Source organism: Capra hircus, chromosome 4 (assembly GCF_001704415.2).
Source record: "Capra hircus breed San Clemente chromosome 4, ASM170441v1, whole genome shotgun sequence".
NCBI classification, from domain to species: domain Eukaryota; kingdom Metazoa; phylum Chordata; class Mammalia; order Artiodactyla; family Bovidae; genus Capra; species Capra hircus.
The window spans coordinates 1,241,051-1,267,929 of NC_030811.1; the positions used below are offsets into that span (position 1 = coordinate 1,241,051).

At 52.1% G+C, this 26,879-nt stretch overlaps 1 protein-coding gene across 5 annotated transcripts in view; it reads right to left on the minus strand.

Moving 5' to 3' along the window:
* The window catches only part of DNAJB6 (DnaJ heat shock protein family (Hsp40) member B6), a 45,382-nt gene extending 19,643 nt beyond the window's left edge, over positions 1-25,739 (minus strand). For 2 of the 5 annotated variants that reach the window (XM_018046636.1, XM_018046635.1), the window contains exons 1-5: positions 25,587-25,739; positions 11,905-11,995; positions 10,928-11,037; positions 9,125-9,184; positions 8,277-8,387 (exon numbers count right to left, since the gene is read on the minus strand). In XM_018046636.1, coding sequence (XP_017902125.1) covers positions 8,277-8,387; positions 9,125-9,184; positions 10,928-11,037; positions 11,905-11,969 — 346 coding nt within the window. In that variant the 5' untranslated portion in view covers positions 11,970-11,995; positions 25,587-25,739. Of the gene's footprint in view, positions 1-2,522; positions 5,500-6,258; positions 6,364-8,276; positions 8,388-9,124; positions 9,185-10,927; positions 11,038-11,904; positions 11,996-25,586 lie in introns of those variants that run through there. The other 3 variants (XR_001917924.1, XM_018046637.1, XM_018046638.1) reach the window with 3 other exon arrangements.

Sequence of the window (26,879 nt, forward strand, 5' to 3'; positions counted from 1 at the left end):
TAAAACTCACTGAGATTCCCTATTAAGTTCACTATGAAATCAATCGGTGCTGTATTTTCTTCTAGGAAATGGGAATTCTCTGAGAAATAAAAGCAAGGACTCCTGACAGATGGTTCAGAGAAACGAACCCATGACACAGAAGCAAGAGAACCGGCACGGCCTACTTCTAAACCAGGCAGGCGTGACCAAAGCAGGAGATTCACGCGTCTGGGTGGCGAAAGGAACAGGAGAACAGTGAGCAGAACACGGCCATGAGCATGCAGGCGAGCGGGGACTGCGGCTCACAGCGCGCCCCGCGCACAGGCGACCACGACTGGGAATCCCCCAGGTAGCCGGCAGTGACCAGAGGCAGACCCGAGCTGAAGGAACGCTCAGAGCGGGGACGGGGAAGCAGGTGGGAAAACCACAAGCCTTTCTTAAGAGAGCCGTTAACAGTGCAGGAAAGCAGGCCTGAAGAAGCAGGCATTAGAAAGCATGGTCCCTGGCGGCTTCTTCAGAGACCTAGAAAGAAGGCAGGAGAGGGAGGAGGACCGAACAGGAACTGGCCCAAGGCAGACGCTGCTGCACAGCTCCACGGGGAGCCGGGACCTGGGCAGTGCTGGGCGGCAGGTGCTGCCGTCGACAGGACGGAGCCCAGCAGCTGCTGCTTCTGAGCTGCAGGACCCGCGCTCCACAGCGCGTGTGCGCGTGCCGCCACGTGAGGCGCAGCCTGGAGAGGCCATTCCTGTCAGCAGCTGTGTGAGCGTGGCCGCCGGTCCCATTGTTCCCAGTTAGGAGCACAAAGACAAAGCCTAATCATAAACCTCAGAGTCAAGACACTTTATAGAGCTCTAGAGAGACTTCATTCTGTTCAAATGGAATCCAAGCATTCGAATAAGTTACTTTTCACCTTATTCTCACTGGGGTCTGCACAGCGATGCTGACACGTTTCCCATTCACCCAGTCAGAGGACAGCAGGTAATCACACTCATGTTACGACCGCCCAGGTTAAGGCACAACTGTGGCGAGTGCAGCTTGGACTCCGTGTGATCGCATTCTCAAGAAGAGCCACATGAGCAGCCTCAGACGCTCACTGCCCTTGCGAGAACTCCTGACCCTCACGTCTCCGCAGGCTCCCAGGGCCACAGCCGGCCACAGCCAGCCATAGCCTGCGCCCTCCTGCAGCCTCCTCTCATTACCGCTGACTATCGTTTAGTTATGATTTAAGGCTCATACAGCAACTGGAACCTTCAGGACTCTCCACAAAACTACTGGGGCCAACTTAAACCAGGGTCCATTTGATACCATCATTAAATGGTTTTAATTTGTTTACATGAAGCTAAGTAAACTTTCATAATTATAAATCACCTTATAGTTGAGTAGCATTATAAGAATAAGGTCAGTTGGGTTTTCAGTTACGTTTTTTTTGTTTTCTTGTATTCTTTCATTTTTGAAGTCTTTTATCTTGCACACTTTTGTATTATACAGCCTAAATATGGATTTTTACAATTCCAGTAGCCACCGAATTTTAATGTGTCATTTCAGAGAGTAAAGTCACAACAGTTAACCCTCAAAATGAAAAGTCTCATCTGTAAGTCACGGTGATGCTAGAAAACAGGTCTTTTAAGAAAGTCGTGACGACGATGGTGTGTTAACAGGAGCCACGCCGAGACCAGCACTCCCACCTCCCGCCACAGGCCGCGGCGGGTGTGGAGAATAGGCGGCGTGAGCTTTGGGGCTTCCCAGGTGACTCAGTGTAAAGAACCTGCCTGCCAATGCAGGAGGCGTGGGTTTGATCCCTGGCTCGGGAAGATCCTCTGCAGGAGAAAATGGAAACCCACTGCAGTCTTCTTTGGACAGAGGAGCCTGGCGGACTACAGCTCATGGGTCACAAGAGTCAGATGTGACTGAGCAGGCCATACGCTTTCACAACCTTTACGCTCCAAGCTGAATACAATAGTTAATTAACAGACCCTCTCATCCAGCAATTCAATCTACTTCATGGACATCAACTCATCAAACATGGAAATAACTTACTAAAGGGCCCCCAAGCTTTTATAGTGAAAATTGAAAATTCCCTAATTACATAATTTTCCAATATAGAAATGGAGAGCATGTTAAATGAAGGTTATTGAAGGGTCATCAGGTTTAAGCTTTAGAAAAAACACACATCACAACTCTAACATCTGAAAAGCATTCACAGTGGGCTTTCAACCGGCAACAAGACAAGGGTGGTTCCCCGCTCTGTCCTTCGACCTCGCTTGTTTTCCAAATTCTTATGTTCAGTCTGTATGGTTACTATTTTTGAGGGTAAAAGGGGTAAAAACTGCATTTATCTTGTAAGTAAATCTGAATCAGACATAACGTAACCGAACATGCTGCCCAGGCCATGTTCAACGTCACTCCACATGGCGCCCAGAACCGCCCCGCCAGCCAAGGTGCTGCTGTGGGCAGAGGGCACAGGTCCTGTCCAGAGCAGGCCCCAGCTGCCCGGAGCCACGGCCTGCCGCTGCGTTCTGGCCCCGCTGCTCACGTGTTCATACCGTTCACACAGCTGCGTCTTCCTGCCTGCTTACACCCTGCCACAGCACAGCAAAGGCAGCTTCCTTGCCAGAGTCTCAGCAGGGCCTCCAGGAGAGGCTGGCGCCCGGACCTCGCCTCCTGCTTGGGAAAGGTCAGCGTGTTCTCCACGACACACACGGTCCTCATCAAGTCCGGCTCAATTATAACCTTGCTATGGCCTGCTGGAGATGAGTTATGGTTGAAGGAGACGGTGCACGCAGATGTCAACGAGGGGACAAATTCCGTGTCCAGTGAAGGGGCCGCCTCGAAGGTGTTCTCTGATGAGAGGAACGCGTGGATCAGCCCGCCACGTGGAGCAGACTGGCATCCCCGTGTGAATGGGCCCCTCCCATCGCGCAAGGGCTGAACAGACCACAAACAGAAGAGCCTTCTCCCGGCCACCGGTCTCTGACCTGGAACACTGCTGGTTCTTCAGCCTGATGGCCTCCAGCGTCAGACCAGGGCACTGGCCCGCAGATCCGGCAGGTGTGTATCCTCATAATCAAACAAGCCCATGATCACACTGAACTTCTGACAGAGAGAGAGGTACACCCTGCTGGGTCTGTCTCTCGGGAGATCCTAAACACAGAATTTACAAGCCTGTCAGAACCACCTCCTTGGTCACAGCGCACGTGTGCTCAGCCAGGTCCTTTCCCGCAACAACACTGCATCATGGGATACAGACACACGGAAACAGGCCCATATCCAGCCTGTTAAGTTACCTAAGACTTAACTCTTTCGGGTCCCTATCCCAGGTGTCCTGGAGAAACACTCCTCTGCAATCTTACACAGTCCTGCTCTTCTCAGAAACACCAAGCCAAGTCCACTAAGGTGATGCTTGCAAACACCTAAGTAATAATGTCAATCTTATGACAAAAAACAATCCAACCGAACGCTGTGAAAAACCACCACCAGACGTGTTCCAAATGTTCACACAAGCACATTCTCGTAAGAAGACTTAGGGGGAAAGCTAAGCGAAAAGATGTTTAGAGCGATACGTGCCCCCAGGAGCAGAGCCAAGGGCCTGACCGAAGGCACTCACAGAGCTCCCCACCCAGTCCCCAGGCCACACGCACACAACTGCACAGCAAAGGAAAACACACCAACTCTAACAAGCATCCTGAGCATGTCAAACAAAAACAGGCCCCTCCACTACAGTATCGGTGCTAAGGCACAGCAACCCTGAGGAAAGAGCGACACGTGACTCAGAAGCCAGGACAGCAGACAGACTCCAGCGCGACCACCCCACCTGCACTGACCCCAACGCCATAAGCTAAGGTCAAAACACTCCTTCGCAACAACTCGAAGTTTGTAATGTTTTCTTCTCGCATATTCAGAAGCAGAAAACAACATATTTGAAAAGTTATCTGAAATAAACAAACCTAAGTGACTCAAAAACAGCCATGGGTGACACACGGCTGGGACCCCAGGGAGGAGGGCTTTGGGGCGCTTCTCCATGGCTGACCTGGCATTGGGGTGGTACCTGGCAGTGCACCCCAAGCCCAAGATTAATACTCGGCAAATGAACATCCTGCTTCCAGCTGTGCACACAGCTTCATTACAAATGTGACTCCTAGTTACACCACAGGCCTAGCTGGAACACTATCTTCTAGCAGTTACAAACAGCCATCCAAGCCAAGGGTGCCGAGCACACGCAAGGGATCCAGACCCCCTACTTCAGTGGCGACGGAGGCCGGGCCCCTGCAACTCTACCCCTCGCCAAGCAGCTGCGAGGGAGCCGCCCTCCCCCTGCCTGAGGCCAGGACAGCCCACCGCCCTCAGCCACAGGGACCACCGCGCCAGGAGGAAGGAGTCCAGCCTGGACTCCTGCATGGGCTCAGGAAGCTCCACCATGGGGGAGCCGGGAAGGCCACTAAAGTCTCAAAACCAACTCTGTATTCCCAGGAAGACCATGCAAAGCCTGGGGCCCAGCCACTGCTCTCGTGACCCAGAAAACAACTCTGAGAGTGGCCTTCTCAGAAGCCTTTCCTCTCCGTCGAGGGTGGAGGTGGTAGGACCACGAGGCCCGTCTGCCCGGCACCCACCCGCACGAAACTGTCCTGAAACAGCAGCTCCACCCCCAGCTCCACCCGCAGAAGGTCCCAGCCACTGAGGGGCCGGGCCGGGCCAGCCCAGCACCCCTCCCCTGAGGGGACAGGGGCTCAGCAAGGCCTTCACAGTCACTGAGCCACAGGGGAGTGCCCCCTTGGGAGGGGTCATCACACCTGCCCTGCCTCCACAGCCACAGGCTACGCTTTCCCACTTGTGGCTTCTCTCAGCAGCACAACTTCACCAGTGCCTGCTTCCAAACCACGCTGCCTCCAAGCTGAGTGGACGGCTGTGTACGCCACAGGAGGCACAGGGCCCCCAACGATGGCCCGCGGCCCTGACCTCGGGCGGGAGGCAGGGCCGCTGCAGACAAGCAGGCCCCCTGTCCACATAAGGAGAGACACGCGTAAGGAGGGACACGCAGACGTACAGAGGAGACCCTGTGCAAAGACATAGCGGCCGTCTGAGGCGACCAGAGCAGCGGGAGACAGCCGGCCTCGGGGCCGAGGCTCCTCCCGAGCCCCCGGTTCCCTCAGGGCCGCAGGGAGCCATCAGGCGCGGGTGGTGGAAACTCTTTATTCTAGAGGCTCCGCTCAGCGGGCCGGCCGCGGGGCAGCGGCAGGGCCTCGGGCTCGGGCCCGCTGTCCTCACTGAGCAGCTCCTCACACTCCTCGAGGAGCTCCTCCGGGTCCCCCGGGCTGGCCTCATCCTCACTGGAGATGAACTCCAAGTCCTCACTGGGGGGCTCGCCCCCACCCAGGCTAGCGCCCTCGCTGGGCTCGTCGTCACTAAAGAGGTCGAGCTCCTCGCTGGACACCACGTCCAGCGCCTCACTGTCCTCCTCGCTCGCGCTCTCCGCCACCGCCTCCTCTTCAGGCTCCAACTCCTCGCTGGCTGCCTCCTCGAACCCTGGGGGGAGAACGACCGGCTCACTACCCTCCAGCGCCGGGCCGGGCGCTGGGCGGGCCTGCCTGGCCGGGCGCGAGGGGCTGCCGGGCAGCGTGCGTGCGCCCAGGGGAGCTCCCGGCCTGCGCTGGGCCACAGAGACGCCTCCCCACACGGTGGCTCCCGCTAGGGTTCCAGGGCTCAGCGGCTCTTCCATCTGAGAACCTCATTTCACTAGCACCATCGTTTAATGATAAACCAAGGAAGGGGTCATCGCAATTTAAAGTAACATGATCCCTACACTTGAATGTTTTCAAAGGAGGTTCTCCCAGGGCTAGGGGGAAGTCAGCTCAGCCCACAGCCCTGCCGGCACCCCTCCGTCTGAAAGCCAGGCCCATGGCTGCTGGGCCCGCGGCCTCTGCCCACAGGGGGCAGGCCTCACAACAAGTGTGGCCCCAGGTACAGGACTCCATCCTTCCCACCAGCTCTCCGCTTCAAGGTCCCTCCCCTTTCACCTGGGCCATCTGAAACCAGACACAGGGTATTATGTTCCGATAAATGCAAAGTGAACCTCAGAATGTCTTTTAACAGACTCTGAGCTACTTTTCTTTGGAAAACGGGAGAGGAAAAGAGTTGGTCGTGTGGAAAATCAAGATAAGGAAAAACACGCTCCTCTAAATGGACCGCGTGACAGGGCTGGTGCGGCTGCCGGGAAGCACCACCCCACGCCTGCTGAGGCAGCACACCCTCGGCCCCGGCCGCTCAGCCCGGCTCTGAACGTACCGCCAGCGCGCTGCGCTGTCACTTCGTACATGTAGTAGCCGTGGAGCAGCTTCTGTTCCCGCGTGTAAATCCTGAGAGCCTGAAAATGGAAGTCGCCTAGAACACCTACAAGAACGGATTGGAGGAGGGTCACCGCCGCAGGGGCCACGAGAGACGGGGGCGCTGCTAGTGCAGCTCGCGCCTCGAGCCCCGGGCAGAGGCCGAGGGGCCCGGCCCCCAGCGGACCCGGAGCCCAGGAGAAGAAACCTCCACCCAGCGGCCCGCAAGCCCGAACTCTTCTGATTCAAGTCACATGCACATCAAGACCGCCTCACGTGCACAAATCTCAACTCAGAAGACGTGAAGGTCGGTGCTCACAAGGGTAAAACCGCGTTATTCACTCTCCCAGCCCCAACTACCCTCGCCCCTCTTCACTCCAGAAAGAGCTGCTCACGGAAAACCATTCTTAGTGAGGAAGCTTAACCCATTAGATCTTTTTCCCCAAGAAAAACACAATCTGGCTACCATTACACACTGAGGACTCTTTCCTGACACTCTTTTTTAAAAAAAAACCCACCCTGTGCCAGAGCTGGTGTGAGCAGGCCGGCCTCGGGCGTGGTGAGGTGGCCTGCCCTGCCCTCCTCAGCCTGAGGGACCCTCCATCCCCGGCTCAAGCGGCCAGACTCCTAGCCAGTTTCACCGGACACTACCCCGCTCCCCCAAAACACATCGGGAGCTTGTTAAAGGTTGTAATGAGACACCAAGGTAATCTTAAGGCAGAAACGTCATTAAAACTCTTCTGTGTCTTTCTTACAGTAATATTTCCTACAATTATAAAGGACAATTCATAAAGAATGTAATTAATTTCATATGATACTTACAGGGAGCCTTCCCAATGTTTCCTGCAGCAGTAATTAATGCAAAAAAACCCTTCAAAACAGATGAGTCTCTTCCCCCACCCCTCACACTCCCCTGCTTAGCTTCCATTGTTATATTCTGTACACTAGCGCATAAACACATCCCTCCTCCACAAGCCACTCTCTCAAAAAGTAGGCGGCACCACAGTAAACAGGGAGCACAGTCTCTTCGAACCCCCACGGAGTCACAGAAGGACCGCCCCCTAGGAAGGGCCACACCTACCGGGCACAGCAGCGCCTTGCTCCTCGCCACGCCCGCCATGTGCAGGGCCCACGGCTCCCTGTGCTATCTGCAGACACAGCTGCTCTTCCTGCCGCCCTCCTGAGGGGCTGCAGCAGGTGTCTCGTCTTTTCAACCAGGCTCCGGGCAGTGAAGGAGCAGACCCAGGGCGCTGTCTCCCCACCCAGGGGCAGAGACAACAGGCATCACGGTGCGCACAGCAGGCGGCCCAGCTCACACCACTGCCAACGCCAGACCCTGCCACGCATTCCTGCCACACCACCTCGCATCGGGCACCAGGACCCGGAGGCCAGCGACTGGGAACGCTCTCCTACAGTGAAGAGCAGCCAGAGCAGCAAGGTCTCCCGGCAAAGCTATTCTCAAAGACAAACACTTGTGATACCTTGCTCTAGAGGTGTCCTTTCTTTCCAAGAACTGCAAACTTAACAGTCCTAACACCACAATCAGAAAAACAAAGAGAAGTTTATGAATCAATGTCTTCTGAGCAACATCTGCCTTGATGCTGAGTGTTTTCAATCAGACTCCTACATAGGAAATTCAGAGAATTCATTGTCCGACCAGGAGCAGCCCCACCTCCTTCCCACTGCAGAGGAAGCTGATTAGAGTGAAACGCATAGCCAAGGACACAAAGCGTTCAAACCTTTATTATGTTACGTGCAAGGTGTAAATTCCACATTCAAACTCTTATTATGTTAACGTGCAAGGTATAAATTCTAAAACATCTTCCAAAGGAAGAAGGGAAAAGGGTTTAGTTAAACTCGTGCACTGCTCAAACAGCAAGTTTAAGGACAAGCTACAAGAGTGGTGAAATGGAAAGGGTACATCCGTCGTCGTGAGTCATGAACATGTCATGTAAATGACGACCCAGATGATGAACTTACCGAAGAAGTCGAATGAAAATGGGTCCCTTCCACCAAAAAATTCCCTGAAGACTTCATCTGGGTTTCGGAATGTGAAGCCAAACTCAAACGGACTGTCGAAGTGACTTCCACCTACAGAAGCAAGCACAGCTCAGTCAGGGCCTCCCGCGTGGCAGGCACATACACACTGTCTACGCATTACTACCTGCATCCCGACCCAAACAAGGAATGAGTTCCATACACCCGAAGCTCGCGCAAGTCCTGCTGGGAGCAAAGTCTCCTGCGCCAAGAGCTGAGAAACGCGCGCAGGTCCATGTCCCCGAGCCATCCCCGAGCCACCCGCGCACCAGGGGCTCCCGCCGCTCTGGGTGCGCCAGCCACACACAGCATTTCAGGCTGTGGAACAGCTGCTCGGGCATGTGCAGGAGGTCTGAGGTGTGCAAGCCCAAACGCCCACCACGGAGCTCGCGGGGCAGCAGGTTACTGCGCCACTTTCGATCAAAACACACACGTCCAAGCCTCACGACCAGAGGCAGCCACTTTGGTGGCTCTTTAGTTTTTTGATAGAACATCCAGTAAGGATGTTTTTGACACAACCTCCAGTATTGATCTCAGGGTACACTCAGCGTATGATAGTAAGGTTTTACGTTATTTCCTATCTACAAAAGGTACACCAGTAAGTACTTTCTAGTACAAGATTTTTAATAGGCCTTTTCCAGGCCATTAATCTCTCCTTCCTCTCCCCAGTTCAGCCTGCTCTCCGGACTGCACTCCTATTTACTGACAGACTGGATCACAGTGAGACTGTATCATCAGGCCACCTCCTTTCATCACAAGGCCAGGAGAAAGACCAGTGTGCACACACGTACCTCCACCGCCACCGTTTAATCCTTCTTTGCCATATCTGTCATAGATGTCCCGCTTTTTAGCTATAAATTCAAAAAGACAAGTCAGTAAAGACCAAGTTCTCTTCCCTCAAATTTAGTAAAGCGTTTCTGAAGCTGTGAACCAAAGGCCCCCCACAGCTCTCAAGGTCCACACTTGTTTTTGAAGAGCTGGGACCCCCTTACTGTGACACTTGAGGGCATCAAAGTCTGGCGGCTGCAGCCCCCGGGGTCGCAAAGAGTCCGGCTGCAACTTAGGGACTGAACAACAACAACTCCCTTAAAAACACCTCAGAATATTTTTCAGTAAAGCTTAAAAGACTTATTTCAAAAAAAAAAAAAACTTATTTCACTCTACTGCTAACTGTGTGCCACGCACTGCATCAAAACCCCACTACAAAGCTGCAAAGCGACTCCACCCCTAGACATGGACCTGACTACAAAGCGCAACTCGGGAGAAGACCCACGGCACAGCAAGGAGCAGGACAGGGCCTTGGCGAGGGCAGAGAGGGGCCACATGGAGCCAGCCCCCAGCCTGGCCGTCCCTGGCCAGGCAGCAGCCCGCCCGAGCCCGGGCGATGGTTCTCAAACAAGAGCAGCGACAGTGCAGCCCTGCTCAGACACACAGGCTCTGCCGACACACAGGCTCTGCCGACACTCAGGCTCTGCCGACACACAGGCTCTGCCGACACTCAGGCTCTGCCGACACACAGGCTCTGCAGACACACAGGCTCTGCCGACACTCAGGCTCTGCCGACACTCAGGCTCTGCAGACACACAGGCTCTGCAAACACACTGTGTGTGGTAAGTAAGGGGGCAACGGGGAGACAAGGGTGGAAGCAAGCTATCCGCAGCCAGGGTGGGCATCAGCGCCTTAAGAACAGTGGCTGTGTGTCTGTGCCGGTAACTCCTGGAACTGAAGACTTCCTAAGGAAGCATGAAGAATAGACTCCCCCTTACAAATACACACAAAAAGCAGCATTTTCATGGGAGCTTTAAAGGTTCTGCTGCTGCCAAAAATCACGTTTGACGTTTGAATTTACTTCTCAAATTGTCTCATGTTCTTGGTCTGTGGATCCACAAATCTGGGAGTGCTGATCAGGCACACAAGCAGGACAATGGCAGTCAACTACACCAGACGCTCATGGAGTGAGGTGACGAGGCCTTCTTCTAAACCAGAGCAGGTGTCCGCTTCCTCTGGTCTAGTCTTTTAAGCGCCTCGGCCGAGAGTCACACCAGGTCACTCAGGGCTGCTTCCCGGCAAGGCGCTGTGAGCACTTTTCCAGTTTTCTCACGAAGTTCCACAGTCCTCGCCCTGCCCCAAGGCTTCTCTTACCAAGAACCCAAGGTCTGGCTAACACCCTCTGTACGACCCATGAAACTAAACCAACAGGCCTGAGCTTCCAGTGCCGTTCAGCTCCCAACTCTAACAGGGCAGGAAAGCGTACAAGCTGTGGAGTCCACACCTCAGCAATGTGCGCAACGCCTGACTTCCTGAAACTCAGGAGGGCCTGCCCAGGAGGCCAGCACCTCAGCACAGGGTGCTCAGGAGGGCGACGGGGGCCAGAGGCCCCGGCGGCCTCCGGCGCCAGGCGGAGACTTACAGAGCCGCCCGGGAGACGCCTAGAGGCCAGGGCACACAGCACTCACAGGGCCTTATCGGGAGGCTGGCAGGGACAGAACACCCAGTCTGCCCAGAAAACCCCCCTCACGACCCCGAAGCCCCTCGGCCAGGCCTTCCTCTGCAGGCCCCACCCGGGGGGCACAGCCCCAACGCTCCCCACTCACCGTCTGACAACACTTCATACGCCTCAGCTACTTGCTTGAATTTTCTCTCTGCTTCTTCTTTGTTCTCAGGATTTTTATCTGGATGCCACTTCAGTGCCAGTTTCCTGTATCTTAAAAAGGAGTTAAGGGTACTGATCACATCCCACTTCCAGGGTGGTGCCTAATGTATCACATGAAGCAAACATTTCAAAGCAAAAGCTCTAAGCAGAGACTAGACAGGCGTGGCGCACACCCTGCCCTTCCCCCAGGGGCAGCACCAGTGACGCGCCCCCACCCCCCACACCAACGCAGGAGAACACAGAAGCCAGGCCCGCCCCTCTTGGTGGTGGTCTTCATGCCTTTCACACCTTATTTAAGAAGAGCACCATCACAGCACCGCGCCGCTCCTGGCTGTGGCCAGGCGCAGTGTGAACTCCCGCGGCCCACCGTGACATAGCTAAAACACCATCCACGTCCTGCTCGACATTAACACCGAGGCAACTACACAGACCTCAGCGTGCCCTGAGGCTGCCTGCGGCCTGAGACTCGCCTCAGGCGCGCCACGGACTGCGGCGAGGACACAGGGACGCAGGCTCAAACCCCGCCACGGACCCGAGCCGGCCACACAACAGGGGCTGGCAGCAGCCCACTGAGGATGGGGCGGCGGCGCCCGTGAGCGCCAGGGCTGCTCCGCTGCCAAGTCCAACAGCAAAGCTCTTTGGGCTGATTTCATACCTTCGGGGAGTTTTTGATCTAATTCCAGCAAAAATGAAACCCATGTCCCAAGATAAAGTGCCAGAGGAAAGCAAGTGGCCCTCTCCCTGGGTGACAGGTGAGCCTAGGTCTCAGGGGGCACAAGCTCACCTGCCAACCGGGGCCTAACATTCCAACTAGTGCGCAGCAGACTCACGGCACGCAAACTGCAATTCGGTTTCCACAGGCTGTGCAAACTCACACCACGGTGACCAGATGCACTCCTTCAGAACATGATTACTTACGCCTTTTTAATATCCTCGGCCGAGGCGTGTCTCTGCACGCCTAGAACTTCATAGTAATCCACCATGTTTTAACAGGCTGCTGGAACAAGTCCTGCAATCAGAAATCCATGGTCAGCGACGAGGCGGCCCAGGCTGGGCTGGTAGCGGGGGTACGGGGTGGGGAGAGGCAGGAGGCAGGAGATGTCACCTCGCCTGGGCGCTAACCACCAGCCTGTCAGGCCAGAGCCTCATCTAGGAGCCGCTTCCAAGCCTCACACTCTAAGACCCTTCCTGATGTAGGAAAAAACGCTTTGAAATAAGCTAAGAATAGCCTCAACTAAATAAAACTGACAGGTGACCCTGCAGCAGCCTTGGGGCCCGCTGCCCACCAGCTGCCAGGTCCCTGGTCCAGACCGACCAAAGCGTTGTCCCCTCCTCACACCCTGTGCCAGGTGCTGGGCAAGACTGCAGCCACTTGACCAACACCTTGTGCCCAGCCTGGGGACGCCACAAGGAACCGCAGACACATTCCACCCGCCGGCTCGGACTCGGGGCTATCCCTGTGACTGCCTCCTGGGCCTCCAGCATCTGACGTGGGAACACACAGCACCACCCTGCTGGCAGTGCAGGGAGAGGGCAGCCTCGGAGTGGGCCCGCAGAGAGTCACAGGACAGGAGCCCCGCTCCACCTCCTCTACGAAGATGGGGCCTCGAGTCACACGCCAGTCACGACCGGCACACCTGCCACCTCTCAAGATGTGAAGTCCAGCAAGCGTCCGTCTTTAACCTGACTGGTAAGTCACCTCACTAAACCAGTGACCAACAACCGACAAGAAACAGACCCACACGACACAAGCCTACAGAACAATTTCAGCCAATAAATCAAGTTCTTCTGTCAGGCTACTGAGCGCTAAACTGAAGCCAGGCTTTCGGCAGCCTTTCCCCAAATTCTAGGACCAGATTTTGAGAAGCAACGTTCTGACTGTAAACAAATATCTGAGACCATAACCTCCCTGAGCCCGTTCTGCTAAGGTTAGATATAAACACTGCCACAACTGGGACACAGTCTCTCAACACAGGGCGCACAGCTGGATTGTGTTTCCACTCTTCCACACCGGGGAGCAACTCACGGTGAAAAACACAAGCCTGCTGCACCGTGACTCAGCGTACAGGCGCGCATACCCGCCTGCGCAGCCCTCCCTGACTTTACAGCGGCTGGCTGCTGTCTGAAGGCCAGAAAGACACAGGGAAAAGCCCTCCTTGCCAGTCCAAGGACTTCACGCAGAAAATGACAGACAACAAAGCAGAATCAAAACCAGAAACCCCTCTGACCAACTCAAAATTCCTAGAAATGTTATGTGAAAACCCAGCACACACATCTGAAGAGCCAGCTGAGCGCCCAGGAAAGCAGGAGCACAAGTACCAGAAACAGAATTAATTATACCAAGAATGGTGAGCCAGAGATTGGGGGGTGGCTTTGCTCTGTTTTCAGGATGGGACTTGTTTTAGTGGACAGGAAACTAACGGCTGCGATGAGGACTCACAAAATACAGGTCTCTCTAAAGGCTGTAGCATTCCTCGGCACCACCTTTGGGATTGGAATGAACACTGACCTCTTCCAGTCCTGTGGCCACTGCTGCGTTTCCCACATTTGCTGGCATACTGAGTGCAGCACTTTCCCAGCATCATCTTTTAGGGCTTGAAATAGCTCAGCTGGAATTCCATCACCTCCACTAGCTTTGTTCATAGTGATGCTTCCTAAGGCCCACTTGACTTCACATTCCAGGATGTCTGGCTCTAGGTGAGTGATCACATCATCATGATTAACTGGGTCATAAAGATCTTTATTATATAGTTCTGTGTATTCTTGCCACCTCTTCCTAGTATCTTCTGCTTCTGTTAGGTTCATACCATTTCTACCCTTTATTGAGCCCATCTTCGCATGGAATGTTCCCTTGGTATCTCTAATTTTCTTGAGAAGATCACTAGTCTTTCCCATTCTGTTGTTTTCCCCTTTCGCACTGATCACTGAGGAAGGCCTTCTTATCTCTGCTCACTATTCTCTGGAGCGCCACATTCGAATGGGTGCATCTCCCTTTTCCCCTTTGCCTTTAGCCTCTCCCTACAGCTGTTTGTAAGGCCTCCCCACACAGCCATTTTGCCTGCTGTGCATTCCTTTTCTTGGGGGTGGTCTTGCTCACTGCCTCCTGTACAATGTCACGAACCTCTGTCCAACCTCTTCAGGCACTCTATCAGATCTAACACCATGAATTTATTCGTCACTTCGTGTATGATCGTAAAGGATTTGATTTAGGTCATACCTGAATGGTCTAGTGGTTTTCCTTACTTTCTTCAATTAAAGTCTGAATTTGGCAACAAGGAGTTCATGATCTGAGCCACAATCAGCTCCCGGTCTTGTTTTTGCTGACTGTATAGAGCTTCTCCATTCTGTGGCTGCAAAGAATATGATCTATCTGATTTCAGTGTTGACCATCTGGTGATGTCCATGTATAGAGTCTTCTCTTGTATTGTAGGAAGAGGGTGTTTGCTATGACCAGTGTTTTCTCTTGGCAAAACTGTTAGCCTTTGCCCTGCTTCATTCTGTACTCCAAGGCCAAATGTGCCTCCAGGTTCTCTTGACTTCCTACTTTTGCATTCCAGTCCCTATGATGAAAAGTACGTCTTTTTTGGGTGTTAGTTCTCGCGCTCATCTCACACACTAGCAAAGTAATGCTCAAAATTCTCCAAGCCAGGCTTCAACAGTAATGTGAACCATGAACTTCCCGATGTTCAAGGTGGTTTTAGAAAAGGCAGAAGAAATTGCCAACATCAGTTGGATCATTGAAGAAACAAGAGAATTTCAGAGAAGCATCTCCTTTTGCTTTACTGACTACGTGAAAGCCTTTGACTGTGTGGATCACAACAAACTGTAGAAAATTCTTCAAGAGATGGGAATACTAGACCACCTGACCTGCCTCCTGAGAAATCTATATGCCAGTCAAAAAGCAACAGTTAGACCTGGACATGGAACAACAGACTGTTTCCAAACTGGCAAAGGAGTTATGTCAAGACTGGATATTGTCATCCTGTTTATTTAACTTATATGCAGGGTAGTACATTATGTGAAATGCTGGGCTGGATGAAGCACAAGCTGGAATCAAGATCGCTGGGAGAAATATCAATAACCTCAGATAGACAGGTAATACCAGCCTTATGGCAGAAAATTAAGAACTAAAGAGCCCTTGATGAAAGTGAGGAAAGTGAAAACCCTGGCTTAAAACTCAACATTCAGAAAACTAAGATCATGGCATCTGGTCCCATCACTTCATGGCAAATAGATGGGGAAACAATGGAAACAGTGACAGACTTTATCTTTTTAGGCTCTAAAATCACTGCAGATGGTAAAATTAAAAGACACTTGCTCCTTGGAAGAAAAGCTGTGACCAACCTAGACAGCATATTAAAGAGCAGAGACATTACTTTGCCAACAAATGTCCGGATAGTCAAAGCTATGGTTTTTCCGGTAGTCATGTATGGATGTGAGAGTTGGACTATAAAGAAAGCTGAGCACCGAAGAATTGATGCTTCTGAACTGTGGTGTTGGAGAAAACTCCATGCCCGCTGGAGGTGGCCACTGCTGGCACCTACAGCACCCCCTGGACGAGCCACCCACCCTCAGGACCAGCCCTGGCTGGGGGGCACACAAGCTCCACAAGCACCAGCCCCAGGGACAGAGGCACTTGGCCACGGGGGCTCTTTCTTTCTCAGTGGAGACTGCTCTGGAAGGAAGTGCCTTCACCACAGTCCTGGCCAGCACCTGGCCAGCTCACCACTTGAACCTTACTCTTTTTTACGGTCACGAGGAAGCGCTTCCCCCATTAACACCCAGGGCACATTTTCAGGGCTCAGGCTGGTGGACTTGGCAAGCCCGAGCACACATGGGCTTTCTTCTCAGAGGCCCCCAGTTTGCATTCCACCTGCCCGCCTGCTCCCCTCAGTCAGCTGTGGGAACACCGGGGGCTCAGAGCCCTCTCACCCTACTCCCGCGCTTTCATCTACTCTGTTATTTAACTACCGTTTATGGAGCAATGATTCCCTCCTGTTAGCCCCAATCATAGGCCTCACTCTGGCATTTCAGACACAAATAGACAGATGGCTCTCAACACAGCCACTTGGACATCTGACAAGACACCCCAAATAGAACATGACCACATCTCATGCTGTCCTCCCCACTCCCACCTGGCCTCTTCCTATAACTCCACTCCCCGGCTGGAAACCCTCGCCACGCTCTACACCGCTCCACCCCATGCACAACAAACCAACCCACAGTTTCGTGTGGTTCACTGTAGACCCCTCAAACCCCTTCACTTTTCTCATCTTTGGCGGCACCAGATACCCTTTCTGAAATCCTGTGGGAGCCTCTTTTCTCACAGCCAAGATGAGCTATAAATATGCAAACAGTATCACAACAGATACAACATGCTGTCCAGACCAGAAAAAACCAGCTCTAAAGGACACGGTCGGCTCCACTGGGGATTCCTGGAATGGCGCTTTGCTGCCCTAGCTAATGCTAGGTCTGGAACAGGAAAGGTACAAGATGAGCCTAGGAGATGTTGTCAGTCAAGAGAGTAAAGATGCTACTAGCAAAAACTGCAGGCCTGGTCAGGAAAAAACAAGGAGAGACTGTGGAGCAGTGCCAGCTTGGAAGTGACTAAGAATAAATGATAACTAAGCACTGTCTGAGCTCCTGGACTGGTATCTGGGGCAGCAAGAGAATGTTGGGGGGTGGGGGTGAGGCAGGAAACTGGTGTGATGTGAATGAAGTCTGTAGTTAACAGTACTATACCAACCTAATTTTTTATTTTTCAAAAGCACACCATGGTTACATGTTATTATACTAAGGAAAGCTCGGTAAGAGGCATACAGGAAAACTCTTGCATTATCTCCGCAACTCTCCAATAAATACACAGTGGTTTCGAAATAAAAAGTTAAAAACAAGTCAAAAAGAGAAAAAAGTACAACTACGTCAAAATGACACCAGAACAAAACTGATGAAACACCCACAGATCAGAAGGGATTCTGAACATCTGGCGTGTATTTTTCCTTCCAGTTTCACTGAGACATAACTGGCATATACCACTATAAACATTTCAGGTGTAAAAGCTGATCACCACAATCAGTTTAGTGAACACCTATCATCTCATATGGGGCTTCCCTGGGGGCTCAGCGGTAAAGAACCTGCCCGCCAATGCAGGAGCCTTGGGTTTGATCCCTGGGTCAGGAAGATCTCCTAGAGAAGGAACTGGCAACCCACTCCAGTATTCTTCCCTGGGAAATCCCATGGTCAGAGGGGCCTGTAGCCTGGCAGGCTACAGCTCATGGGGTCACAAGAGAGTCAGATGAAAGAAACAGAAAAGCACTTTTTCCTCGTGATGAGGACTCAGGACCCACCTGACTCTTGGCCACCGGAACCCCCGGGGAAGCTCACATGGCGCGCCGCGGTGCTAGCTTAGCTCCTTCTCTACACCTTCGATCCCTAGCGTCCGTCTCTGGCAGCCTGAGCGACTGTCACGCGCTTCAAGTGCAGACACCAGGGGTGGCCTGGCGGTCCAGGGGTCAGCTCTCCACCCTTCCACTGCAGGAGGCACAGTGGACCCCACTCCTGTTTTTCCCTTCTCAAGTTGTCAGCGCTGTGTCAGCTCTCCTGGGAAACCTCGGAACTTGATGGTCAACACAAACTGGGCCAAGCCACGGCCTTTTCAGGCCTGCAGCCTCGTCCTCTCTCCTGCCGTTCCCTTTGTGCGACTGTGGCTCTCCAGATAAGTGAAGTCCATGGCTTGCCTGGTACACTCCACCTTGGGTATCTTGGCCCACTGACTCAACAGATCAAAACCTTTTGGGTACCAATTATACCATCAACACATTCATTCTCAGTAAAAACTAAAGTAATTCTGAGCAAATTTATGTATATTTACTACACAATAACAATCGTGACACTTTTGGGACCAAGTTACCAAGTTCAGAAGACAGACATGTAAAAAAAAAAAAACTTAGGCATACACAATTAAGTATGAACGGTGTTGGAGAGAGGTTATAGACACAGTGGGTAAAGAAATAAGTTTATGGACCCAGCCTATGCCACCAGGCCATGCCGTGACTGGAGCCAGCCTATGCCATCTTTCAAATGTCTTTCAAAATTGGACTCAATCCTCAAATACTGCCACTGCTTTTTCAACTAAGTTTATGTAATATTCTCAATCTGCTGTTAAGCCAACAATCTTCAGAACATCTTCAACAGGAGCAGATTCCATCTCAAGAAACCACTTTCTTTGCGCATTCTTTTAAAGAAGCAACCCCTCATCCCCTCATAGGTTCTTGCAGGGCTGCAGCAGTCCAGTCCCATCTTCAGGGTCCACCTCTAAGTCTAGCTCTCCAGCTGTCTCCACCACATCTGCCCTTACTTCCTCCACTGAGTCTTGAACCCCCGAGTCATCCATGAAGGTCAGAACCAACTTATCCCAAACTCCTATTAATTATAATTAGTTGGTGTTTCAACCTCTTCCCATGAATTGCAAATATTCTTAACGGCATCTAGAATGGTGAGTCCTTCTCTGAGAGTTTCCAATTGACTTTGTCCAGATCATCAGAGGAATCACCGTCTATGGCACCAATAGCCTTACAAAGTGTATTTCTTAAATAACAAGACTGGAAAGTCTAAAATCACTCCTTGACCCATGGGCTGCAGAATGGAGGTTGTGCTAGCTGGAACGAAACAACATGAATCTCACTATATATCTCTGGAGTTCTTGGGTCATGGTCAGTGAGCAGTAACTTCTGAAAGAATGTTTTAACCCGAGCAGCGGGCCTCAGCAGTGGGTGTGAAACATCCAGGGAGCCGCGCTGCTGACAGCTGTGCTGCCATCCAGGCTCTGTTCGGTTCCGGAGCGCAGGCAGAGCAGCTTCAGCGTAACTCACAAGGGCCCCAGGACTCCAGACAGCCGCCGAGCACTGGCTTCACTTCCAAGTCCCGCGCCACGTCAGCCTCTCACAGAGAGCCCGCCTGTCCTCAGACGCTCTGAAGACAGGCGCTGACTTCTCTCTAGTGTGAACGTCCAACAGTGTCTCCTTCCAGCATCAGGCGGACTCACCTACACTGAAAATCTGCTGCTCCGTGCAGCCGCCTTCTCCAGGGATCTGAGCTGGATCTTCTGGATAACGCTGCAGCTTCCACGTCAGCAGCTGCTGCTTCACCTTGCGCTTGACGTTACACAGACAGCTTCTTTCCTCAAACTTCATGAACCAGCTTCTGCCAGCTTCAGACTTTCCCAGCAGCTTCCTCATCTCTGTCAGCCTGCACACAACTGAAGAGTTAGAGCCGCGCCTGGGCTGTGGCAGACCACGAAAACTTTCTCCACTACAGCAGTAAGGCAATTTTGCTTTCTCACCACTCATGTGTTCACTGGAGTAGCACTTTCCTTCAAGAATCTTTTCTTTGCATTCAGAACCTGGCTATTCGGCACAAGAGGCCTAGCTCCAGCTTTCCACAGGCCTTTTGTCAGTAAACATCTTCATTCCTGGCTTCTAATTTAAAATGAGAGGGAGACTCTTCCTTTCACTTGAAGAGCCCACTGCAGAGATCTAACTGGCCTAATTTCAGTATTGTTGTGTCTCAGGGAACAGGGAGGCCTGAGGAGGGGGAGAAAGATGGTGGGGTCGGTGAAGCAGTCAGAACACAGGGTCTTAGATGGTCTCAGAAGGGCCTAAAACAATTATAACAGTAACATCAGAGATCACTGATCTCAGATCATTAACGTAATCATGAAAAACCCTGAAATACTGTGAGAATTACCAAACTGACAGTCACAAAGTGAGCAAATGCTGTGAGAAAAACGGGGCCAATAGACTTGGTCGACGCGAGGCTGTCACAAACCATCAACTTGTTCAGGGAAAAAAAAGCTACACCTGCGCTGAAGTGAGCGGCTATAAACCGGGGTCTGCCTGGGCCTGAACTACTGCTGCACACATCCAAACCAGAATTAGAAATGCTGAAACAAGGGATACTTGTCTGCGCTTACCACCACACATGGTTTCACATGGTAATTAGCCACTGTCTCAAGGCACCCTGGAAGGAGAGGCGCACAACTGATAAAGAGGGGTCGCCAGTATGAACGTCCAGTTGTTGCAGTCTTTCACCCCTTGGCCAGTTCAGTAACACAGGTGTCCCCTGCTTTTCAAGAGCTCTCGTCACAACACTTCACCTTCAAGAAAGACCTATATGGAACTTCCCTGGCGGTCCAGTGGCTGGGCCTCCACACTCCCAATGCAGGACCCGGGCTGGGGAACTGGATTCCCACGGTCACAGCTGGGAGTTGGCATGCCACCACTAAATCCCCCATGCCACAACTGAGACCTGGTGCAGCCAAGTATGTAATTTAAAAAAAAAAAAAGAATGCTTAAAAAATAACCCACATTTAGTACCTGTTTTTGACAATTGCAAGAAATCTGAAGAGGATTTTCCCTTTTACAAGAAAAGGAAAGGCTGACAGCAGCGCCCACGCCAGCAGCGCGCGGCCGCACCTTCCCAGGGCCACACACAGCTCCCCGGCCGCGGGCAGCAACAGCCGTGAGCACCTGGGCTTCTCCTCCATTCATGCTGTGCCTCAGTGAGCAAGACGGGCCCTCAGCTAACTGCTTCTTCCCTACAGCCCTTTGTAGCTCAGAAAGGGCTTCCCAGGGACGCCCCTTCTGACAGTGAGTGTGACTGTACAGGTCTCACGGGGCACACACCACAACGTCGCCAACACCTGAGACAGAGCTGTAAACCTTCCAAGGCTCTCGCTCCTCAGCCTGGGTCGCTCATCTCAGCGGTGGGGAGGGGGGGTCTCAGGATGTATGTGTAGAATTTAACTTACAATGGCCCACTCAGAGAAGCACTTCCTTTCCGTCTTCCTCAACTATTCATATGCAAGATTCTGAACAAGCACCTCAGGTGACAGTCACAAATATCCATCCAGGAGAGGTGCCCTGTGAGTCAGCTCTGAAAAGCCAAGTTTCTTGAACTGCTTAACTAGTTCCTTTTAAGTTATAACCCTGTGTCTCTACTGAGTTTCTAAAGGAGAATTTCCAAGTCATTACACAGGCCCCATGGTCTCATAGACACTAAAGAACTTTTGTGCCAACACATCGGCCTTCCTGCCTCTACACGATGACCCCGAGCCATGTTCCTCAAGCTCGGGGTGTGACAAAGACATCTCTGCACTGAGTCCTTTGGCTATTCTGTCCCAAATCTTGCCCATCCATGCAAATTAAAACTGGGTAACTGGGTTACCCTGACAACCTTGAGAATTCCCCAGCAGCCCAGTGGCCTGGGCTCCTCAATCCCCCTGCAGGAGGCACAGGTCTGATCCCTGGCTGGGGAACCAAGATCCCGCATGCCACACAGCACAGCAAAAAAATTTTTAAATAACCATCTTCCCACCCAAAAGACTGTTCTGCTATCTCTCCATGTAACACCTAAGAAACCTCACTGCTTGCAATAAAAATGCTCCTTACTCTTTTCCAATCCAAGAGACTCCATGTTGGAAATGGAGCTGAAGGGGGAAAATCGACGTTCCTCCTTACAGATAGCTTTGCCCCACAGACTGCTACCTATTACACAGTGTTTTACGTTATGCAATTTGTCTCTTGAAGACATTCTTTATTCTTCAGCTTAAAAAATCAGCAAATCAAAGTACTTGTTACCTTCTAACTTCCAAGTGGAGAAACTTTAAAGTAAACACGTTGTTTAAATGTTGAATTCATGTTGTGACATGGAAGTAATTTTGTGCAATACTACTGCTTAATGGAAAGGGGGCAAGTTTAAAAAGAAACAGATGGCAAACGTGGACAAGTTCCTCCACATCATCTCAGTATCTGATGACTGAGATGTAGCACAGAGAGCAGGGGACGAAGACAGAGATCAACTGTCATTCCTTATCACAAACCATCATCTTCTGTGTCTTGTTCTTACTCAACATGCCTTAAACTATTCCAGAAACAAACAAGGGAATTTATTTCCTCTATAACTCAAGATCCAAGACCATTCTCTCATCTGGCAATCATCACCCATTAGACACTTACAGGTATGACTAACTTCCTTTCATTAAAATAATACATGGCACATATTGGTATTTCATCAGTCCTGGTACTTGTGAACTGAATCTGCACGCTAGCTATATTGTTCTCTAAACTCCCCTAACCTCTGGATTCCATTATTAACCACAGAAGGGGCACAGATAAACCAGGAAAAAAGGATCCAGTTCCACCGCTATTTTCCGAGCACTCTGGGTCCAGGACAACTCTACAGTCACAGAAGCACACGACAGAAAATTCCAGGTCTGCCCAAAGGCCCTCACAGGAGGGCCCAGTGCACCAGCACACACAGTGAGTGAGTGAGTGATAGTCACTCAGTCGTGTCCGACTCTTTGCGACCCCACGGACTGTTGCCTGCCAGGCTCCGCTGTCCAAGGGATTCTCCAGACAAGAACACTGGAGTGGGCTGCCATTTCCCCACCTCTCTTGGTGAAAAAGGTAGGATAAAAATTTCAAAAGACACAAAATCACATGCTGCCGTAAGAAATCACCATTCCAAAGACATGTGATCTTTGCACCTGAGTTTAAGAACCCTAAAATACCTGGAGTATTCTGACACACAAATAGAGCCACCGCCTCACAGCCAAATTCGATGATTGCTGCTTTTTATTTAGAATAATCAAGACGTCCTTACAAACAGGTTAGCAATTTTCAGAGAAAACCAAACTATGCCTAAGTGAGGTATAGCTTTTGAAGTAAGGTTTAGAATATAAATTAGACAGAACCTTCTCTACCCTGATATATACTACAACACTTAAAAATTTAACCTTTTAGTCCTTTTTCCAGAAACTCCCCTCACTTTAATAATGAAGATTTTTTAAATTCACCTTTTTTCAGTTCAGAAATAAAGTAAAAATTTTACTCTAATAAAAGGATAGGCGCAAGCTTGCCCTCTAAAGCACTCTCCAACACTTATTTCTTAAGTAGGATACTGAAACAAAAGGAGTCAACTGTTCTTTGTATGTCTCCCTAAAAATGAAAGTTTGAAAAACACCTTATAATCTATAATAGAAGCACCAACTCTTTCTTGTTGACAAATCCAGTAAGCCCCTTTCTTCAATCAGGCTTTAAAACTGTCTTTCTGTGCGCTATTCTTACCTTCACCAACTTCTCTTTTCTTCATTTATTTCACTTTTTTTAAGTTTGAAGTTCTCTTAAATTCTATTCACCAAGAGAAACCAAAGCACTTCTTAAACCTCGCCACTGATCCCACCCTAGATCACAAATGAGCCCGCAGTTAACCTGCTCTTGCCACTGGGTGGCGTCCTGGACGAATTTTAAGCAAACCAGGTTTATAACACAGAACACCAGCCTACATTCTAGATCATTTCCAAGGAAGTAAAAAAGCAAAAACAAACACACGCTTTCTAAAAATTCTGTTAAGATATCAAAAGACTGACTACGTTCACTCACTTCTTACCAACAGACACCAAGAGTGACATTTAATCATCCTTAAGCACTAACCCAGGTAGCAGCAGCTGACCTTGAATGTGCAGTCACGTGCGACTGCACCCCGGTGGAACGTGAGGTTACCGCTACATCACTAAGCTGGCGCACTGAGGGTTACACTGTGATGCCGAAAAACCGAACTGAAAATGACTGTCTTCTTTAAAACTATGAAAGGCACAGACGCATCCCAAACCTGAGTCCAGGTGGAAAACGTCACTGCTGGTGAGGAGTACAATTCTGTTTGGAGTTGTTCAAAATAGAGTCAAATACAAGGGAAACTGGTTCTACCCTGAGATCAAACACCTAAAAATTCAATGGGTTTGCCTGAAGAGTAAGGCTATTGTTTGCCACTCACTGGAGGTAGTCACACCACAATTCCCGATCCTCCACTTAGTATCCAGAGTATTACTCAAACCATACTCTCCACCCAGCCCTCCAGGTAAGTCTCTCTCCTGCAGTCAGAAATAATTCTCAAATCTACCTCTTTCGAGTCAAGAAAAACGAATTTAAAACAATGACATTTTAAAGAGGGTGTTGAACACATGTCAAATTTTTGGAAAAACCCTTAAATTCCCAACTTTCTCGTTTTGTACAGCACTACACACCAAGCCTGCTTAAGCCAATCTGTAAAACCAACATCTCATCCCCTTTTGTTCTCCTCCCACTTCAAGTCATCCACACCTACAAACGACTAACCTAGCCAATTTACTCCCCAAGTTCACACTCTGCACAATCCCCCAAATTCCACAGCTCCTTAGCACGCACAAAGGACACTCATAATGGCTCAGATGGTAAAGAATCCGCCTGCGATGCAGGCGACTTGGGTTCGAGGCCTGGGCTGGGAAGATCCCCTGGCGAAGGGAACGGCTACCCACTCCAGTGCTTTTGCCTGGAGAATCCCCTGACAGAAAAGGCTAGCGGACTAGAGTCCACAGCGCAGCAGAGCCGGACAGGAATGAGAGACTAACACAAACACACCCACAGGAGCTGAGGTCTCTGACTGGAAACAAGAGAAGAGTGAACTAAACTTCCCAGAAACAATCAGGGGAGCGGTAGTCTAGAAATAAGTTAGGGAAAGAAGTACAAAATGCCTTTCACAAATCAAGGTAACACTGATTCGGTTAACTACTAGAAAAAAAGCGACTAAAACACGAACAAGTAAGTTCAAATGGTAACAGCTTCTCTTTCCTTTTTTGGGCAGTCGGCCTAACTTTTCCACTTAATCAATTAGTCGCCTTAAAAGATTCTAGCCATAAAGTCTTAGTACGATTCCACAACTGCAATTAAAACGTTGAGAATACAGAGGGCGCCGCCGCGCCCACGCTTGCCAGGCAGCCCCCTCGGGTTGGTGCGGAGACCTTCCCACAAAGGCCGTGTCCTTTCCGTGGTTCGTGAGTTAGCAGTGAGATTCAAACGTCTTGACTGGCGACCCAAAACACTCTGAAAACGTTTCGCGAGACAACGCAAGCTTGCAATTTCCACTTCTTGCGTCAATTCTTTCCTTACTTGGGCAAAACTTGACAGAAACTTCAGTTATATAAACTGCCATACACCGTGAACAGAAAGCAAGCCAACCGTTTTGGTGAGCTGAAAGCCGAACCATTTCGACCATCCCATCCACACGCTTCGGAAGAGCAGGCAGGGAGTTCCGGACACGCGGCCCCCGACTCCTCCCGCAAACCCACCTCCCTCCTGAGCTCAGGGGCGTCCCCGCGGGGCCTTCAAACACTCAGACCCTCAGCCTCCCACGCGGCAGCTCCCTCGCCCCTTCCCCGGCAGCTGCTCGGCGCCTCCACCCCGAGCCCGCCGCTCGGTCCCAGCACCCGCCCGGCCCCAACCGCCGGCGCGGGGCCCCCAGGGCGCCGGGAGGAGGGGGCCGCCGGGAGCGGCGGCGGCCGGGAGGGGGAGGAGCGGAGAGGGGAGCGAGGGGACGGCCGGAGCCCGCCCCGACACGCGACCCCAACGCGGGCCCGCGGCCCGAGCCGGCCCGGCCCCACACCAAACCCCGTCTCCAGCCCTCGGGCCCCTTCCCCCGAGTCCTCGGCCCCCGGCCCCACACGCCGCAGCCGAGGCCCGGGGCAGGTGGGCCGCCGGGCCCTCCCCGCGGCCGCTGGCGGCCCTCACCGAGGACGCGGGAGCCGGCGGCGGAAGGCGCGCTGGGGCTACGGCCGGGGCTCCTCGGCTCCGGCGCGGTGGCGGAGGCGGCGACGGTCCTCGCGCTTTCCTTTCTCTCCTTTCTCCAACAACAAACAGGAAGTGCGTCAGGCGGCGGCGGCGCGGCGACGACACTTCCGCCCGGCCCCGAGGCCGCGCGTGCGCAAAGGCCCGACCGCCCCGACCCCCTCCTCCCCCGCCTTCCCGAAGATTCTGCGCGGCCCGGGACGCGGCACGCAGCGCGCATGCGCAGCCGAGGCCCGGTCGCCGGCAGCCGCGCGGCGCCGCGTGCGGGTTCCTGGCGCGCATCCGTGTCGGTTGGGGCCCGAGGCGTGGGCGCTGTGGGTTTTGGTCTTCCCACCCTGGATTCTCTGGAGTCATTTCTGGTGTTTCTTCAGTCCTCCCTGTCTTACTTACCTGGCCCTGGGCAGGTGACCAGTTAGCAAAAGAGAATGTGTTTACGCTGAGTCAGTGCTCGCTCCCTTCCTTTGGAAGGTTACAGCAGCCTCCGCGGGCGGGGCGGCTCAGCGGTGTTGGGTGTTCGCGTCTCCTGACGAAGCGGAGAAGCCGCGGCGGGGCTGGAATTTCCCTCAGTACCGGCGCCGCACGCAGCCCTATCTGTCTGCAGGCCCCAGGCTTGCTTTGCCTCCGGGGTGACAGTGCTGACGAGCGACGTCTCACATTTAATGAGACCCCACCTGAGGCGAGCGGGAGCTAACCTGGACACGCAAGCAGCAACAGGCGTGGAGTTCAGTGGGCTAGCCACGAATAACTTGGTCTTTCTCCGGAAAAATACGGATTAAAACATCTGTCCATGCAGTGAAGTGTGTCAGGAGGAAACCAAAGGCTACCAACAAAGCGCCTCCCGGCATTCCAGGGGGACAAACACCCTGAGCGTTAGCCAATACTCCATCTGTAAAAAGCGGTCTGTACAACAGCAGAAAAGCTCTTCAGCGATGAAAGACATTGTACAATAAGTGTTAGCTCAGATGGCGGTGCTGCGGGACGGTACTTCAGTGGAAGATTACAAAAGGGAACCGCAAGGATTTGCATTTGCAGACGCGTGGGGGGAAGGGCCTCGGGCTGTTAACCTGGTGGGAAGGGAAGCGCGGCCAGGACTAATCTGCAGTTTGCAGGCTGGAAGAGCGAGCAGGGAGACAGTGACTTTGGCTCCCCATCTGTAAAATGGGGATATGGACTTCCTGGGAAGGTTCATTGTCTGCGCTGGGCTCTGTGCTTATCACTTAGAGATAACTCAGGAAT